Source organism: Homalodisca vitripennis, chromosome X, assembly GCF_021130785.1.
Source record: "Homalodisca vitripennis isolate AUS2020 chromosome X, UT_GWSS_2.1, whole genome shotgun sequence".
Lineage (NCBI taxonomy): Eukaryota > Metazoa > Arthropoda > Insecta > Hemiptera > Cicadellidae > Homalodisca > Homalodisca vitripennis.
Genome location: NC_060215.1, coordinates 47,029,065 through 47,047,765, shown reverse-complemented (window position 1 = coordinate 47,047,765; position 18,701 = coordinate 47,029,065). Strand labels below are relative to the sequence as shown.

Genomic DNA, 18,701 nt, shown 5'->3' with positions numbered 1-18,701 from the left:
TTGATATGGTTTAATGGTTTTTTCAGTCTACCTTCATCTACTGTACCACTTAGCCATAAAATAAACATTTTGTTGGCCAATTAAATCAGATCATATTTTTATAGTCAGAACACATTACAATGCACAGCAAAAAATCATTCATCTCTGGATAAAACTTTGACATACATACTACAAAAAATATTACTCAATCATACAATTATCCCATACATTTCATCCATTGGCCAATACTCACAACATCAGAAAAGGTGTGAATCTTGTTTGGGTCATATGCTAGAAACTAGTCAACATTATAAAATGTTTGTGACACCAAACATATTTAGTGCCATGGGTATTTTTGACATATTTCATTGAATCTGGCAATTAATTGACGAATTAATACGTGACAGTAAATACCTTTACATTGAAATATTTATACTACCACATGAAGACCACATTCAAACTTACAACATTTAAACATTCATGCTTCAGTTAAATACAAACCACTTCCAGCGCTGGAGTCGGTTTTCTCGTTGCATGATCTCCCAGTCAAATGCCAGAAACTCGTCAAAGCTGTAATACGCATTTGACGCCAAGCAGCGTTTGTGCGAGTTTTTAACACCTTGGGCGCTAATTTTTTAATTGAGTTTGGCAATCTGTTTATAAACTAAAAACCTGCCTATGAAGGTAAATGTTCATAAACCACCGTTATGTGCATATCCGTACGTATTTATCTCTGGATTATGTACTTGTCCCATAAGGTAATCTTTAAGTTGTAAACAAGTGGCAGTTCAAAAAATTTTTGAATTTACGAGAAAACGACTAGGAAGATATTTGGTCCATTTTCTATGAACTTACCTAAAAAGATACCTTTCAAGCACTATTGAAATACATAACACTCGCATTCATACAAATTACTCCCCGTCCATAAAGACATTTTAAATGTAAACCATACAAGCTCACATACTGAGTACGCAACTAGTATTTGATACGAAGTATATTATTTTGCACATTCGATGAACCAACGTTACATAAATAAGAAGGGTTGAGTGCAATTGCATTATTGATTGATCAAAAAATTGTAAGAGATAATTAGATATGTAAAATATTTCTGTTTAAATGGGATATCTATATATATAATTTCCGTATTGTGGATATTTCTGAAATTATATATATTTTCATATAGTGAAAATATCTTATCACTATATTAAAAATGCTCTGTAAATTTAATTTTAAATAATTACATTCTCAGTCTCTTTTATTGTAGGAAAGGTTCGGAAATTTGTTGTTTTGTATAATCTTTATAAGTGCAGTTAAATCTGATAATGAAAAACAGCCGAGGGATAATTTTTGTCCACTTTCAAAGTCATGAAACTCAAAACCTGCTTGAATCATAGTCTAATTTTATAACATTCACTAATCAAGAGAAAAAGTTTTTCACGTAGTTTAGTAAAAGAAGAAAATTTAATTAACTTATATTAAAATGATACAAGAGAATCCTAAGTAAATTTGTATTTACACTTTTATAGTAGACATACATTTTATAATTATTAGTTACCAATTGTTTAAGAGGCAGGCACAAAAATATTTTTGTTTTCATCTACTATCGTTTCGCCTTCTACATTTCACGCACGACGTGTGTGCTAAGTTACTTGGTGTGTAGCGATAACATTTTGCCACTAGTTATGTTGTTTATTTTGCTTTAATTGCTTTCATTTAGTCAGTCCATATGGTTTTTATAAGACATATTTGCCGGTTTTAAAAAACCTACCTGCTCCTGATTCTATGGCACACGTCTTCAAATTTAGACAGGCTGAAGTAGATACAGCATCGCAATGATTGTACATACTTACACATAAAGTCAAAAGTATGACGGGGAAAACATAACATTGATAAATAATAAAATAAATGGTCCTTAAAACATAAAATGGAGTACTCGGTAAAATAAAATGCACATTTTATTTTACAATCGTAACTGCCTGATTTATTACAAGTCCATTAATAAATACATATCATGGCAGAGTCGTCACGTTCTATGTGTGTAGTTCAAGGATATATTTTTACCAGTTATATACTCACTTGTATACAATATTATTAAAAACTCTATACTAACATGAATAAACAATTACATTAAACTTGTTACAATTTAATGAGAATTTAAGGCACTTTTACAAAAGACTCGGTTGGTTTAGCAATGTCTGTCGTCAACGCCTCAGTGATGATTGTCAAGAAGGTTAAAGTTATGAATCCAACCTTTATAATTTCTTAACAAATATTTAATCATAAATAAGTGAGTTATGCGTTTATAACCAACATAATTTAAATAGTAATCTTTGTAGAGTTAATCAACAACAATTTAGTAGTCTACATTTCATTTGATTTGTCAGGTACAAATAAGTAAGAAATTACATATAAAGTAAAGACCTGTTTATTTTACAGTCAGTACCCTGTCTATAATAACCATTTATCTGATTAAACATAAAGTTCAAACTTTACAAAATATTTTGTGTAATTAATACTTGTTTAGTAAAATATTTTAAGAAGAATATCATCAGGTTAAAAATGACAGCCATACAAAATGGTCAAACTGCAACAACTCAGTCTATAAAATGTATTGCTATATTGAAATATATGAATCGTTTATATGGACATTTTAAAACAACATTTATGTCCTTATGATAAATAATAATTGATTAGCAGAGGTTTTTATTGAATGCCATCCCTCGCTTAAAATACACTACTCGAGTTATTAATGTTCTTTAATTACTAATGTTCTTTAAGTGAAGGGTGACGCTTAGTAAAATATTTACCACTCCGTTAGTATTTTTAAACTTGATATAATTTTTTCTGTCAAATATTTTCAAGTTAGGTATTAATTAGACTAAACATTTAGTACAGTTTTAAATGTACACGTTTCATCAATTAGAAGAAATATGTAATTGTTTTGCTAAAACACTCAAATAGACAGGCATACTGTAAACTAAGTAAGATAGGACTATGCTATATATAAAATCTCATTCTTCCTTTGACCTGGAAACTCAAATGGATATGTTCGATAGAGTAATTTATGGACACTCTGTATGTTTGTCCAATTGTTACAGAGGAAAACAGTACTGGAAATTTTGTAACCACATGGTGATTGAGGTTTCATTTCTGGGTTTGAATTACTGAAGTGGAACTGAAAGCAGATTTCTCACAATCTAAACACCGGGGAATAGAATACACACTTAAAACATAATTATCCATAGTGCTGATTAACATCCAACACTAAAAAATGCCGATAAACTAATAATCTGCTCGCTTCGTGTGGTTAAATGTTACATAGTTCAGTTTTGATATGAATTAATATACATTTCGTGTTTGCTTAATATCTGTACAATGTTTGCTGAAACGAATCATTACATTTGTCTATTGAATAACTTTAATCATGTTCAGTTACATACTAATAAACTACTAGTGTATCTCCGTAACTAATAATACTGTTTGTAAATTACACAGTCTCATAAATGAAAATGATAATTAAAGTATGATTTGTAAATGAATTCTAATAAGGTAAGTTTATACATTTTATATTTATGAAAAATATATTTAACAAATGGTATCACGTATTCACACTAGTAGTGTAATCGCTATATCACGGATGTGAGGCCATCCAACTTCCTTCTACGATAGATTAAGTACCACTTCTCAGTAAAGTTATCTAAGAGTATGATATTGGGAGTTTACATGTTTTAATAATAATTATTCATAGAAGACGAATAAAGCTAGTTTTGATAATGTATGGGTTAATTTTATTTCCGTATTACCTTACGTACTGGGTGTTCCAACTAAAACCAGATATACTATTTAACCTTCATTTTTTACAATGTTAGGAATGTAATGCAACTCAACCATCAGATTATAAGTCCAAAATTACACATTTAAATAGTAAACAACTTGCTGCACACAATTATCTTTACAAGATCTACAACGACCACATAAAATGCCCACATTTTATTGCCTAATTAATCACGTTCATAAAACATAAAAAAGTTATGATACTGAAAATCAACATTATCTTGTTTTGTTCCTAAAGGAACAAGCTAAGTTTTTGCTTACTAATCTAAAATACATACCTGTACAACTTATTTACATGGTGGTTTCATTGCCCCTCATCTACTACAAAAATCACGTTATATGAATATGCAGTAGTTTTCCGATGTAAAACATTATGTATATGCATGTATACAAAACATAAAATGCACTGCAAAAAAAAAAAATATATATATATAATTACGATTCTATATCGAATTAAATAAAAATCCATGATATCTAAACATCAGTTATAACTTTAAGATTCCTACAAATCGCAATGTTATGTATTGGAAGAAAATACTATTCATCAGCATACTCCCTTGTATTATTCTTAATATTGTGTCTGAAGTAGATCTTTACATTTCAGACATAAACCAATCTATTCAAGTTTCAAACACGTAATGCGTTACAGCTAGTCAACAAGATATTTATACACTTATAAACAATGGTAACAATAGTTGAAAATATCTTGTGCACAATTTGAAAATAAGGACTTAAAACTAAAAAAAAAAACAACTAGATACAGTTCTGAATCATCATGCAACGTTGTAGAGGTTAGGGGGAATGGGAAAACATTCTGTAGCATGCCTAGTCATTCTTCGCAATTGAAATTGACGGTAAAGTAAAACCTTTTCTATTGTTTGCCGAGAATTTCTAAATAATTCCACTGGTATCTCGAGCAGAGGTGCAGTATTACTGTAGTATAACCTTCTTGTCTTGGTTAAACACAACAAATCCAGGTTAAATGATATAAGCTATAATAAATTAGGTCAGTTCGGTTTTACTTGCTAAGATTTTTGGCAGTTTAAAGCGTGCTTTGGTAAAACGCAATACCTGCTAAATACATGTAAAATTTAAGAAAAGAAACTATCACCATCTTTGATATAAATCACGAGCCAATGTAGGCCTACGCAATAGCAAGGTATTTTATTGAATGCAAGTATGCAATAAAAGCTTCTTTAGTATGCAATCGGTGGAAGTCTAACAGTTCCACCAATCCCATCTCTACTAGTTAGTTGCCCTGTGTCCCAGGCACGCTTGGGCAAGTAAACGGGAAGTCCAAGATTGTAGGAAAACGAAGGTGTGCACATGAAAGAAAAGGTGGCATGCTCTTCACCTCACATTCCAACCTTAAGCACACAATTGCACCATTGCACCTCCATCAATAGGAAACACAATAACAAATATTTTCAGGCATGTTAGTAGTAGTAGTAGTAGAAATGACTATAACTTTATTTTATAATTAAGCATTATTTTTTCGTATTTGACAAAATAAAATTTAAAATTTATATTATTTTGTTGACTGCATCGTGGTTTAATAATAACCACAAAACTCCTCCAACTAGATGGCAAAGTGATTTCATATTTTTGAAGTTGAATTATAAAATATACTTGTGGAAATATTATTCCACAACAGTTTGAGCATTAAAAAGTTAAAGGATAAATTTATTTATTTTCTTTTAATTCTTTAACTCCATTTGTACTGGCACCAAACAGTTGAAACTGTTTATACGTACTGAGCACAGTGCCTATGGGCTTATTGTATACATGTGCTTGTAATTTTATTTGACAACGTTTCTGCAATATAGAGGGAACCTAAGCAAGTTCAGAGATGAGATTTACGAAATGTTTTCATAAAGCATAATAACTCAGGTACAAAACATCGGGATATAGTCTGGGAACCGTGTATACAGTTCAAGGAGCCACCAACAACCACCAACACTAAAAGCTGACACTAAAGGTCTAGGGATCCCACCATCTAGAAACATCTAAATTATTCAGGAGCCCTGTCCTAACAATACCTTGGAGGCCTCCTAAGCTCAACAACATAAGAACCCATCTGGCGTCCAATTAAAGTTACAACTCACTTAGTACCTCACGAATTGTTTTGCTCCTGCTATGTCACCGCATGTTTCACCACAAGCAGTATGAGGAAGACAGTTCTAGGACTAAAAGTTTGAGCTGATGACGCCACAGAGTTGTCGTCGGATATTACACTCGACGCCAAAACCTGCCCCGCCCCTTGTGATGCGGGCCCCTCTGTTGCCACACACCCTGGCTACACAGACACATAACAGGTGAGTATATGAGTATTAGTGTTTCAATTCTTAAAATCTATATATTTCCTTATTAAAAGTAAAAAAAATCTTATTAAGTGTTTATAGAATCAGTATCTAAATACTAAAATTGTGTTTTGATGCAATTTGACTTGTTATACTGAAAGAATGATTAAAATATGATTTAAACATACCAAGGCGGTTTCATATTCCTTTATATTAAAAAAAACTTAATTGTTTGGGAGTCAAAAGTTAACGAAATATTAAGATAACGTGATCACTTCAAATGGTCTCAACTTTCCCAATGATATTGATTAAACGGTGGAACATCCAAGTAAATAGCATGAATATACAATTGCATTCACCAATAATCGAGTTAAAGACTTTTTACACCTCCTTTGACTTCGGTTGGACTTGAAATTTTATTTTAGACTATTTTTACCCCACAGAAGCGGACATTTTGAAAATTACTTAATTTTTAAAATTCAACGTGGAAACCGAGTTAAACCTATTATTTTAGCCGGCCGTGTCAGAGAAAAAATATTGAAGTCATCGGAATAATGAAAATATTTTTTTAAAGCTTGCTCTTCTAGATCCAGGATAATGTGTATCTTAAGATAGTGGTGTAGATATTCCGCTAAGCAAAAACGAGCTCAAATGTTTATCCATTACCTTACAACAAAGCCCACACGATAAACGTTACCTTCCACTGCAAAGACAGTAAACATTCTATAAGAGAACTAAGAAGACTTGCAACGTTCTTTAGGAAGATCGTGTTATTCTCAAATAAATACTAACTAAATAAATGCTAAAACTAACAAAATTTAGCACATAACTCATATTATTGAACTGGAACTACACATATATCGATATGCGAAATCTATTCATATATGTAGTGATTTTGTGGCTGGACGATACTGAAGAAGGGCGCTTTTTTGACTTAGGGCAAGTATACATGCACAATAAACTAGACATATCGATTAATCCAACATTTCCGGATAGTAATATGGAGGGAGCATCCATAGTGTGGCCTAGATGTGACATACTAGATTTTGTTGTAACCAGTATAGGTTCAACATGAAGGTATAAACCAACTAAAATTCAATTATATCGGAGACAGTGAAATCTTTAGTCCGATATGCTTAGAAATAAGGCTCTGGAAGGTAATATTGGCTGTAACTACAATGCTGAGGATAGTAATATGGTATTCTAGCTATGCACAGTCAGTTGAAGTGGATTCTAATAATCCCACAGTGCAGAGATGAATTTGGACATGCCATCTTAAAACATTCAGATGCTTAGACTGATCTATTTTCCTAATGCTGTGTGAATGGATTGGGATGTTCAATACACTTTTTGTTACTTGAAGCAAGTTAAAAATAGATACATTCATATTCCAAGGTAGGAATAATTCACATCACGTGTCACGTAACATTCGAAATAACTTTCGAATAATGGAATTACATTTTTTTGTTACTATCTCATTGATTATTCAACAAGTAACTGTTACAAATAAATATTTCTCCATGTTTGATTATATTTCGTGTTTATTTTACATACATTTTAATAGTTAGTTCACTAATTCATTCATTCTCAAGTAAACACTACCCTTTCCTTGTCAAACATGTTTAAGATAAATTTCATAGCTTACCACATTTTGTGTAGTATTTTCAAAAGCAGCACATCTGGCTTTTTGCGGCCCAAGGCAGGCTATGTACGCAATCGCGTGTGGTATAAAGCTCTGATCAACAGTACCGCTGAAGAGCAAAGTAGCTAAGGGTCCCTGAAAAATAAATTGTATCATTTGCATTATGATGACTTCAATTTTCCGAACTGTGGGAAAGGGAATATAGTCATCACATTTTGTAATATATGTTTATGAAAATAGAATCAACACATAGTATCAACATGGATCCTCTAATTTAAAATAAATCTTCTCATATGTTAATGGAACTTGGAAAATTCCTAGTGGAGTGGTTGGGGTGTAATTGGTGGATTTTACACTCTTGGATGTAAAAACCGTAGCGGTTAAATAAATTTTAAACGTATGATATTATTCTAGCATTTTGTTTTAAATACACAACATTAATTTATTGACCTTTAAGTTTTCTCGAATGTTCATAAACTAACAAATACTTTTCAATTTCATCTAATGATTGGTGGCAGTATATTAATTAGGATTGTAAAATGTTGCAATGAACTTGTAAGTAGAACAAATAAAATATAACTTAAATTTTTGTTTCACCTTGTTGTAAAAATATTTTGTAACTTCACATATCTGCTTTAGATGGTATTAATTACAAATAATTTGGCCAACTAATTTACCACCGTATATTTATACCTGTGCATAAACTGGCACGTCTTCACCGCCGTGAGTAGCCCATTGTCGTGGAACTGCAGAGCCATGGACAGCGTTCTTCTCTTTGCCACTGCTGTTGGATGGTATGGACCTGGGACTCACATACCCAGGCCCATTCCCGTACAGAAGACTCGAATACGGCAACCCATCAATGTCTGAGGGTTTGGGATCCACACCTGTAACGTTGAAAGCATTGAATAAGCTTGATAGTGACAACATTTCTTATTTCAACCTTTTCTGCAACCGCTATTGAGCACGAAGTAAAAATATCCAGATAAGAAAATTAAAAGTAGTAAAAATATAATTTTCACTGTGAACTTTAGCAAATATTAAGTGTGCAGTGCTTGGTTAGTACTATAATGCAGACATAAAAAACAACATTACTATCTAACTACTACTATACATTTAAACACTGTCATAACACACATCTTAGTTGTCTTTGGACAGAAGCAGGCTTCTCAGACGTGTATATGTATATATTGTCTTGATCAGGAAACAAGGCAAAATCAACTATGAGACAAAAAAATACTAAGACCGGAGTAAATTACAATTGCAATATAAATATGCACTTGATCGCGGCAACAAGGCAAACCAATTAGTTTATTCTGGATTTGACTTAATGAACAAAATTGTGAATGTGTACATGTAGGGCATTCAACTTGGTTTCCTTAGACATTGTGGGATTGCATATATATAGACAATTATTGCCATTTTTTATGACAGAACATAGTCGAGTGGACATAGCATCCATTTTCCTGATGAGGTATATAAGGATTCTGATTAGGTATATAAATACTGATGTAATTCCTAGACTGGAGCAAGGAAATAATATAATATAACGAACATGAATTGGGAATCAAGAACATGTACTTTACCGTATCAGCAGCGAGCTGGGTGGTCGCAAAGTAGGCATAAATTTCCTTTTAGGGAATTAAATAAATCGTAAATATTAATATGTAGTATTTATGGTTTGAAAATTTCAGATCTTTGTGTGTATTCCAACGTAGACTTGTTTATACCTTACACTTAGCACCAATGTATGCCTACTGAGAGTACATCATAGCGGGAAGTTAGAATTGTTCACTCTATCCCTGTACCCGAAGTGGAATACAGGCGCAGAAGAAGACACTTTTTACCTGTAGTTGGCTTCTTAATATGTACAATGCATATTTACCAATAAATTTGGCCTCTTTTAGGAGTAAGAGTAACTATCGTTTACCGAAATTCTGAGACACCATTATCTGAACAAGCAATTCAACCAAAAAGGATATTTTCATTAATAACTTAATTTAAATGTAATAAATGTAAAAATAATGTTATAATCGTATGTCAGCCAATTTAACAATCTAGCAAACCAGACGGTCTAAATAAACGTGCTGACCTTGTTGTGCGTATGCCGTAAGCCTACTATCTATGTATTTTGAAAAATATTTATCGTTTATATGTTTTGATTTATTGTGTTTTTACGTGTTTAAACTTCATTAGACTCCTACGGTTTTATACATTTGACCGTGGGACATTCGTGTCGAAACATGAAATGACAATTATACAAAAGCGAATTTTACATCTGTTGTTAAGGTAAAGTATCATATATTTGACTAGAATTACACTTTCGTGGCTATTAAAACGTTAGCCCTGAATTATTCTGTATCTTTTGAATACATATTTCTATATTTTTTTAAATAAGTAAAGTTTTCTTATTTGTAATGTTTAAATTAGTTATGTTATGTGCATTTCATTCTAATTGAAAGCAAATATCCTCTCAGAGTCGTATGATCCTTGTGAAGTTTCAATTTTGTAACTTAATTTACTTTTCTGTTTGTGTCCTTTTTGAACAAAGAATATGCATTAAAAACATCGCGTTAATGCTGAAGTGCACTTAGAACATAGCCTTTGCTCTTTCGAATGACACAAACCTTATGAAGTTCTAAAATTGAAACTAAATGTTTTTGAGAGTTTATATCTATTTACCTAATATAGGATTACCCCGGGGGGTAGCCTGTCCGCCTAATGTCATGACGTGAGAGTGGTCAGACGTGAGCACTACCAGTGTATTTGTCAGGTCAACCATAGATAAGACTGTCATGACAGTATCATCAAGAACTAGGGTCTCGTCCAGAGCTCGATAAGGGTTGTTGTAGTGATGAGCATGGTCTATTCTGCCACCTGGAAAGATGGACATCACTTAAATGTTTGGCGTAAGAATAATACTTTATGAAACAATAACATTATAGTTCTTATTGATCGAATTGATTCATTATATATAGCTAAGTTCTGAAATATCGAAAGATTCAGAGCTTTACGTACACTGTCAGACATTAACTTCACACACTATTTTTATAATGAATACTAAATCAACTCTAAAGAATATTCTTACACCATATTTATTCACATTAAATTATAACCTTGTCAGAAATATTACACTAGTAAAATTACAACTGATCCTTTGGAGGTGATTATTACTCTAGATCTTTATGACCCTAACTTTCATGTAGTTTTACATTATGCATTATCCTCTCTTAGATTATTCCTCAAATGTAGATAATACTAAGCATTTTATATGTATAGAGATTATACATTAAATCTACTGAAATAAAAAATATAACAAACCCACTTTCAATGAAGAGGAAAAATCCATGAGGATTTTTTAGGAGAACTTTAAGAGCTTTTGCTGTCATTTCTACAAGAGAAGGGTCTCCGGTTGGCCTTTGGTCTCTTTCCGCCTCGAAATCCATATGAGAGTAAGCAAAGAGGCCTGAAAGAGAAACATGTCTATCATATTCACAATCACTTCTTAACATTCTTAACACTACCACGTGGATGTAATTGACAACATAAAAGGCTTCAGAAAAGTAAATCCACATATCCAGAGAAAGCACACTATCCAATATCCTATCGATATTCAACAATTATCAAATGCATTTTCTCAAAAGTTGAACAGTTAATTTTCTTGTTCCGAAGAACTAATTAGATACTAGTTTATGTCTAGTAGTTGCGTATTTATGTTTTAAATGTGTTATTTTACAGGTAATAAATTTACCTTTGCTGGTCTACACACAGTCAAGTATCGACCGAAGTGCCAGACCGATGTCACTCCTATGTGTCAATTCATCTGAGAGATGTGTCAGTCTGAAGTATCAGATCGACGTGTCAGTCAAATGTGTTACACTGGTGTGTCAGTTATATCAGTGGGGTGAGTATACAACACAAGAATATATTACTGAAGTGAAGTAAAACTATTTAAACTCACATAAAAAATGACATGAAACAATTCAGGATTTCAATCAGAGTTATTAATTAGATGATGGCTCATCTCCGTAAGCGTGCGAGCAGTGAGATAATTGCGCTGTGCTTACCACGCGTAGGAGATAGTGTAACGCAATCGGCCTTTGGTTGTCATATTTAAAGTTTTTGCATTATATATATTCCCCGGAGACATAAATTATAAAAAATATTACATTAAAAATTATAATTTGTATATTAATTATATAAATCATATTTTATGTTTTGTAATAAGCTCGAAGTTAAAACGGCTCAAAATATGGATATGAATAATGTGTAATACTACTAATATGTAATAGTAATAATAGTATAATAATAATAATTATATGTAATAATAATGATACTTAATAATAGTAGTAGTTAGTGTGTGTATAAATTATCATTGTTATTATTATTACTGTCACTTAACATAAAAACAGGCTTTTAATAATTCATGAACATAGACAATATGTTCTTATATATAACGTAATATTCCTATATCTTATCATTTATATACATACTTTAAACATTCATATTCTTATCTTCAACCGTTTTTAACTGAGCCTAATTAAATAATGGTTGGAATAATTATTTTAAATGATAAAATTCCTTCTGAAACTATTTTAAAAGTTTAATTTGTAAGTATGTTTCATTTTTTAAGTGTTGCGATTCAGCACATTTCTGTTTAAATTAATCTAAATTACAGCTAATCGGACAACTTAATAAAGCCGATTTCTAAAACCTTTCTTAGCGGCTAAAAATTTCCCTCACTAAGATGTGCAGAAAATACCACACTATAAAATGTTATTAATTAAATTGCAGTACTGAATACAGAAATCTCACTGCTTAGTTGAAGGAGGAGCGAGATTAAGTGCTTATTTATTATATTTAAATTCTTTGAATGTATATAGTATATGTACAATTTATCTAGAATTAGGCTGTATGATTATTATAAGAGGAGAATTAAATAATAACAGTTTGAAATAATGAAAAAATAAATAAGCATAATATTGCGTGGAAAACAAAGAAAGAATCATTTTCTTCGAAACGTTAACTCTTGGTGGAAGAGGTAAGTTTTGATCAAAGGGTTATTGGCTGACGGCCTTTAATATTATAAATTAGTTATTTCAAGGTTCAATACAAAGAAAAAATTAGGTTTTGAATTTTTATCTTGTGGTTCACCATGACGTTTAAACGTTGTCCGACACGTTGCTAACCTAAGTAGTGGCTGAGCCAGTAATCCAATAACTAAATAACCTCTCGTATTTAGATAGAAACATAGATATATTTACTTTTAAGGTATTGTCATTTCTGAGGGCTATAAAAATCATTTGACAATTTGAAATGTTTTATGCGTGTTGGCAGTGCTCTCAAACAGTCAAACGACAAAACAGGACCCACAATTCTCTCGAGAATAGCAACACTAATGGATGGGTTGGCCTCGTAACCACTCCTTCAGAGAGATAGAAATATGGCAATGGGAAGGCATTCCTCTCAATTGTGTTACTGCTGTAGATCCTTGCTTAAGCAATACAATTATAGGTTAATTTTAACATACCTAGTAAATAATCAGTCCTGTCCACGTTAACAGATTCCAGCTGCTGCTTGTTCCAGACATACTCCGCTCTTAGTCCTTTTTTCTTCTTTTCTCGAAGCCAGTCGTCTACCAAGTTCCGACCGTCTAGACGTCTCCCCTCTTCAGAAGTTTGCTCCGGGTCCCTCGCCACCTTTGGCAGCCAGTGTCGCCTACCACCTCCCAAGATCACCTTAAACATGTATAAATACAAGCTATTCATAGCGAAACGTGCTTTATTTTGGTACTGCAAAACGTAATTTATTTTACCAAAATATACTTGAGCGTAATGTTTTAGGAAATTGTAATATAGTTCAATGGCTTTTAAAACTAATGCAATTTCTTTAAAATTGAGTACTTCAGGTTGAAATGTATCTTCGTCTCGATAATCTCACGGTCCATCCAAACCTGGACGACCGTGTCAATCCTCAGTCTGGTGAGAAGTACGATCTCGGTTTTCTCCGTCCCAATAGTCAGGCCGCGCTCACTCATCTGGGCCAGTTCTCACAGCATTCCTCAATTGAGCAGCTATTGTACCTTCTCGAGGGTCTTTGCAGTGATGACTGCTGCAATGTCAGTGGCTTATGCCACGAAGAAGCTCCCTTCGGCATTTCCATTCGGAGGATTCCGTCGTAAGAGATGTTCCACAGGTCTGGTCCCAGGATCGGGCCCTGTACATCCCCTCCCGTGATCTCTCTCCAGTGCTACAAGCGGCAGTCGTAAAACCTATCACTGAGATAGCTGCTAAGCCTTCTCAGGAGGTAGGGAGGAACATGGAAATAGTCCTGCAGGGCGGACAGAATATCAGCTCACTAAGCGGAGTTGAATGCGTTTCGCACGTCCAGCCTGGCCAAAAACCAACCGGCGCGGACGGTGGTTACACGCTGAATTGCTCCAAAGGTATCAAGAAACTGCGCCATCACCCCGATTGTGGAGCAGCCTGCTCGAAAACCTTGTTGACGGTCGGAAAGGCACTGCCCGCCTCGATCACTTCGATGAGCCTGGACTTCAACAGTCGCTCGAGGATACAGAGAGGTCTGTATGACGATAGGGTTTCAGGATCTCATTTAGCTTTATTTATAAGGGCCACGTGTTGAACCTACCATCGATGATTGAAGGTGTCTTCTTGCCAGCAGCAGTTGTGGTTAAGTATTCAACAGGAGGTGTGGACAGGTCCGAGCTAGTACCTTGAGCACTTCCGTCCGGACACCACCAGGGCTTGAATGAATTAGGAGTAGCTTACACGTAAGACATAATAGTACACGAACACACTAGTATACGGAAAAAAACTTCGGCTAGAACTAAATAAAACAAGCAGTTGAAAATTACTAAACTAACGTAATTCATTAGTAATGTACCTTTTGGATTAAATTTTCAATTAATTATGTATTCTCACCCTCATCAAATCCAAAAACAACAGCTGTTGTCACAAGTTACATGTTTCAGAGATAGCATTCCATGAATATACTACTAATCTGCGTAAAAGTTTCAATTTGTAGTTAAAATCGCATAACAAAAAAAAAGATAAAGTTCACTCAGACGTATTTATACGTTGTTAGGCCTATGCCTACACTACAAAACAGCAGTCTGCGACATTGGTAATACGAGATCGTATATATTGATCACGATATTATCATTGTATCTCAGCCTGTTGTTGTGTCTTTTTGATGAAGGCCTACAAGGTTTTAATGCGTCTGTGGGAACCGAGTATTTGTTTTTTGCTGTGTGATGTGTTATGATATTTTGAACAGTCATGAGTGTTATCTCAAAAACATATTGCTTGTGATACAAGTTGACTGGTTGGTTTTGAATTTGATGTAGATAAGGATGTACCTAATTAATTGATAATATTTTCTCAATAACAGTAAAATTTAATCATAAGAAATACTATTTGTGTTTTTAATTCTGTAGTGTAAAATTACAGGTTACATTGCTCTAGACTAACATGTTTGATAACTTTCTGCCGGTCTGAACTCCTTATCTGAATTACAAGTATTGACAGTAATCCACAGTATTACAGTACTTTGAAATTTGTAACAATTCATTTGTTTTATGTTATAAAAATGTTAGGTGCTTTGAGAGTTGCCTTCTCGCTGGGTTGTTACTTTAACGGTTGATTAGTCCCTAGGTTCCAGGAGGTACAAATGCAGGGGGAGGATTCCATATGTCAAGAATTGCCATCGGAAATTTAAACTAGATGTCCAACTATTTTTATTATCTTTAACACCGAAAAACAAGGTTTAGTTTAAATAAAACATATATTAATGATACGGGACACAAATATGCTGACAGTAAAATATATCAATAACTTATCTTCTAGCCATAGAAGGATGGATTGCATTTACAGTAAAAAGATGACTATCTCAAAGTACGTTAAACAATATAAAATTTATATAGTATCTTAAAGGACTCAAGTATAGCTAGATAAAACAAATACGCGCAACAGCTGTTTGATTGCACACGCACTGTTAAATGAATTCGAGGTACGTTAAATGGTTTCAGATAGTTACTACAAATTTTAAACCCCTGTTAGCTAGATATTCTCATTTTCAATATTGAAGTCATTTAGGAGTATTATGGATTAAAGGTTAGCGTGGTGCCCCTAAAAAAGCTTAGAATCACGTATTTAACACAGACTTTTACAAATGCTTATTCAATTTGTTCTTCCACATTATATTTATTCAGTATATTATCAATTATAACTTCATAAATGTAATGCAATTATCAACAAACAACTATTTAATTATAAATACATATTTATTCCTTAGTAGGTTTTTGAATTTACACCATTGGCAATTTACTTTTCAATTGAAATATATGAATAATTAGCAGTTACTAAGCTTTTCTAAATATTGAAGTTTTTGAAGGGTTAACAGAATTATTAACACTTTGGCTATCGTTATGTGTTACAATAGAGGAAAATCTACATTTCGGGGACTGGTATCTGTCATTCTTTAGTTAGGAATAAGTGAAATTTCAAAAGGACTGTCACAAATATCATAAACTTTGATAAGTCACTCACGATACAACAAAATGCTCACTAATAAAACCCCGTTTTTCAAATTTAAGCGTCTACTGCAATGGTCTTCTCGGTTAGAAACTATTGTAATCCTGGAATATATTAAAGAATGCTATTTCTTTAAGCAGATTGTCATGTACTTCATGGTTAAAACCGCATAATTTCTCAATATTTATGGCTCTGCCCCGTTTGAAAACATACAAATAAAGAAATCCTAAAAAGAGCAATCCATAGACATTTATTTTATACACTATACAGACTGTTTGGAATGGAAAATGTTTGAAGCTTAGAATATAAGTACTAAAACATGTGAATTTTTTAGATAAAGCTCATTTTCTTCTTAGTCCTGTCCTACTCGCTCCCTTCGACCGCTGGTTAAAGTAGTAATAAAGATCGTTATGGTCACAAATAGGATACAAACCAGAACTATTTCCAATTCTGACTTTCCGGTCGGCCAACTGAACTTTTCCAAAATATTATATTCTGTGGTAAACATATCGTCCTGTTAACATGTTACCTCTAATTGAGTAATATAAGTGTTATATGTTCATAAACCTTAAATAAGCATACGCGTATACATTATAAGTTTTAAAATACTTAGACTTGAAAATGTGTGCCAGTCACATTTAAGTTCCTGCCGGGTTCATCTTCTATCAGTTGCCGGGTGATGTCCTTGCAGGTCTTCCTAGCCTTGGGTGGTACCTTGCTGTCATCCTCCCAGTAGCGGCTAGCCGAGTGGGCGTACAGGGCGGCTGGCGTGGCGTGCGTGACTCGGGTGTTGGTCACTAGTCCAGTAGCCTTGCCTGCAATGTACGCACTTTATAGAAATATGTTTAGCAATGTATATGTTATATGTTTGGGGACTAGAAGCACTGAACTCTTTGCTAGGCACCAAAACGGAACAGTTTATGAGATGAATAGTCCAGTGATTCGCATTGAGCGCAAAGCCAGCTTACTTCCACCTACTACCAACTTCGTCCCCACTGTTGTTTCAACAATAAGGAAATATGTGTTGAAGGTCGAGCAGACTGTATCCTGCGTCAATGTAATTTTTTAATTGTTAAATTGTTGGGACTTTGCTTATTTGTTCTTGTTACTTTTTCATTTATTATTATTCTTCTACTATTTTTCTATTTATCATTCTTATCCATTGGTTATATATTTTATTTTTGCTATACGATCAATATTATATTAGTTTTTATCCATCATGTAGTTAATAGTTGTTCCCACATGATTTATTTTTCTCAGTTGTTATCCTTGACATATATTTTATTTCTGGTATTGTATATTTATCCTATGGTTTTTACAGTATATATTTTGTTCTTTTTCTTACAGTGTTGCTTGGTCAACCATATACTGCTGTTTAGTTGAATATTCAAAATATGTGTTTTTTTGTTGTTTTTTTTTTTTAAATCTCTTTGATAAAGCCTCTTGAAAGGTGTTGCCAACTCCAGTATTAACACGTAAGTTGTTTGTGAAAAGGGGTTTCCGTCAAATAAATAAATATAAATTGCATCTTATAAACTTTGGGGTGAGCCTAGTACGTGTTATATGACTAAAATTATAAAGTGAAACACAACACATCACATATAAACTCATTTTTAATATATGTGTAATTCAAAATGTAGTTCTTTTATCAAATTGGTGGTTATCAGTAGTTTTAAATATAAGAATAAACAAAGTTTCGTATTGCTTTATTCATGAATTTTGGATAATATTATCGAGATCAATGAAACTGGATGGGGCATGACGTGGGGTAACTACCCCGAATAAAGCGGTGGTCTCCAAGATTTTGCTTGGACAGATTTCGCTGAGGTCGGAATATTTCAAGTAATATAATTTAGTTCATGGGTACTTATTACTAAAATAATCGATGTATTACGTAATAAATGTATACAATCAGTTAGTTTGAGACAGACTTGCTTAGTGACCAGCCTCCTGAACAATTCCATGACGTAGATTCTGCCACCGTACAGCCAGGCCTCGAGTGCCGCCAAGCTGACTATGAGTGCCGCGACGTTACGCGACGGGTCGCCAAACTGTCCTTTGTACCTTAAGATAAGATAAACTAAGACAACAACAGCAAATGTTTGTTTTTGTTCAACATATTTTGTTTCTTTAAGTTTTCTATCAAAAACATACAGAAATTAGGTGTGGTCAGAATAATGCATGAGTAATTTTGAATCACTGTCTCTAAATAACAATGTTTTCCAGCATAATCTTAATAAGATGAAGAATATTTGTTTTTGTTAACAGTTGATAGCAATGTTTATACTTTATACTTACTTTTTTATATTACTACGCAGAGGTAAAAGTCTTCAAGTTCTGAATACTGCATGGATATACTCCATAAGTGCGGCTACCAAAAATCTTTGCAAGACG

General features: G+C 33.2%; 1 protein-coding gene across 1 annotated transcript in view; it reads right to left on the bottom strand.

The window, feature by feature from the left end:
- Positions 1–1,938: 1,938 nt before the first annotated feature.
- The window catches only part of LOC124369435 (alkaline phosphatase, tissue-nonspecific isozyme-like), a 70,586-nt gene continuing 53,823 nt past the window's right edge, over positions 1,939–18,701 (bottom strand). Inside the window, exons 4-10 of the mRNA XM_046827441.1 lie at positions 16,944–17,122; positions 13,286–13,493; positions 11,081–11,221; positions 10,438–10,632; positions 8,449–8,642; positions 7,759–7,890; positions 1,939–6,109 (exon numbers count right to left, since the gene is read on the bottom strand). Coding sequence (XP_046683397.1) covers positions 5,948–6,109; positions 7,759–7,890; positions 8,449–8,642; positions 10,438–10,632; positions 11,081–11,221; positions 13,286–13,493; positions 16,944–17,122 — 1,211 coding nt within the window. The 3' untranslated portion in view covers positions 1,939–5,947. The remainder of the gene's footprint in view (positions 6,110–7,758; positions 7,891–8,448; positions 8,643–10,437; positions 10,633–11,080; positions 11,222–13,285; positions 13,494–16,943; positions 17,123–18,701) is intronic.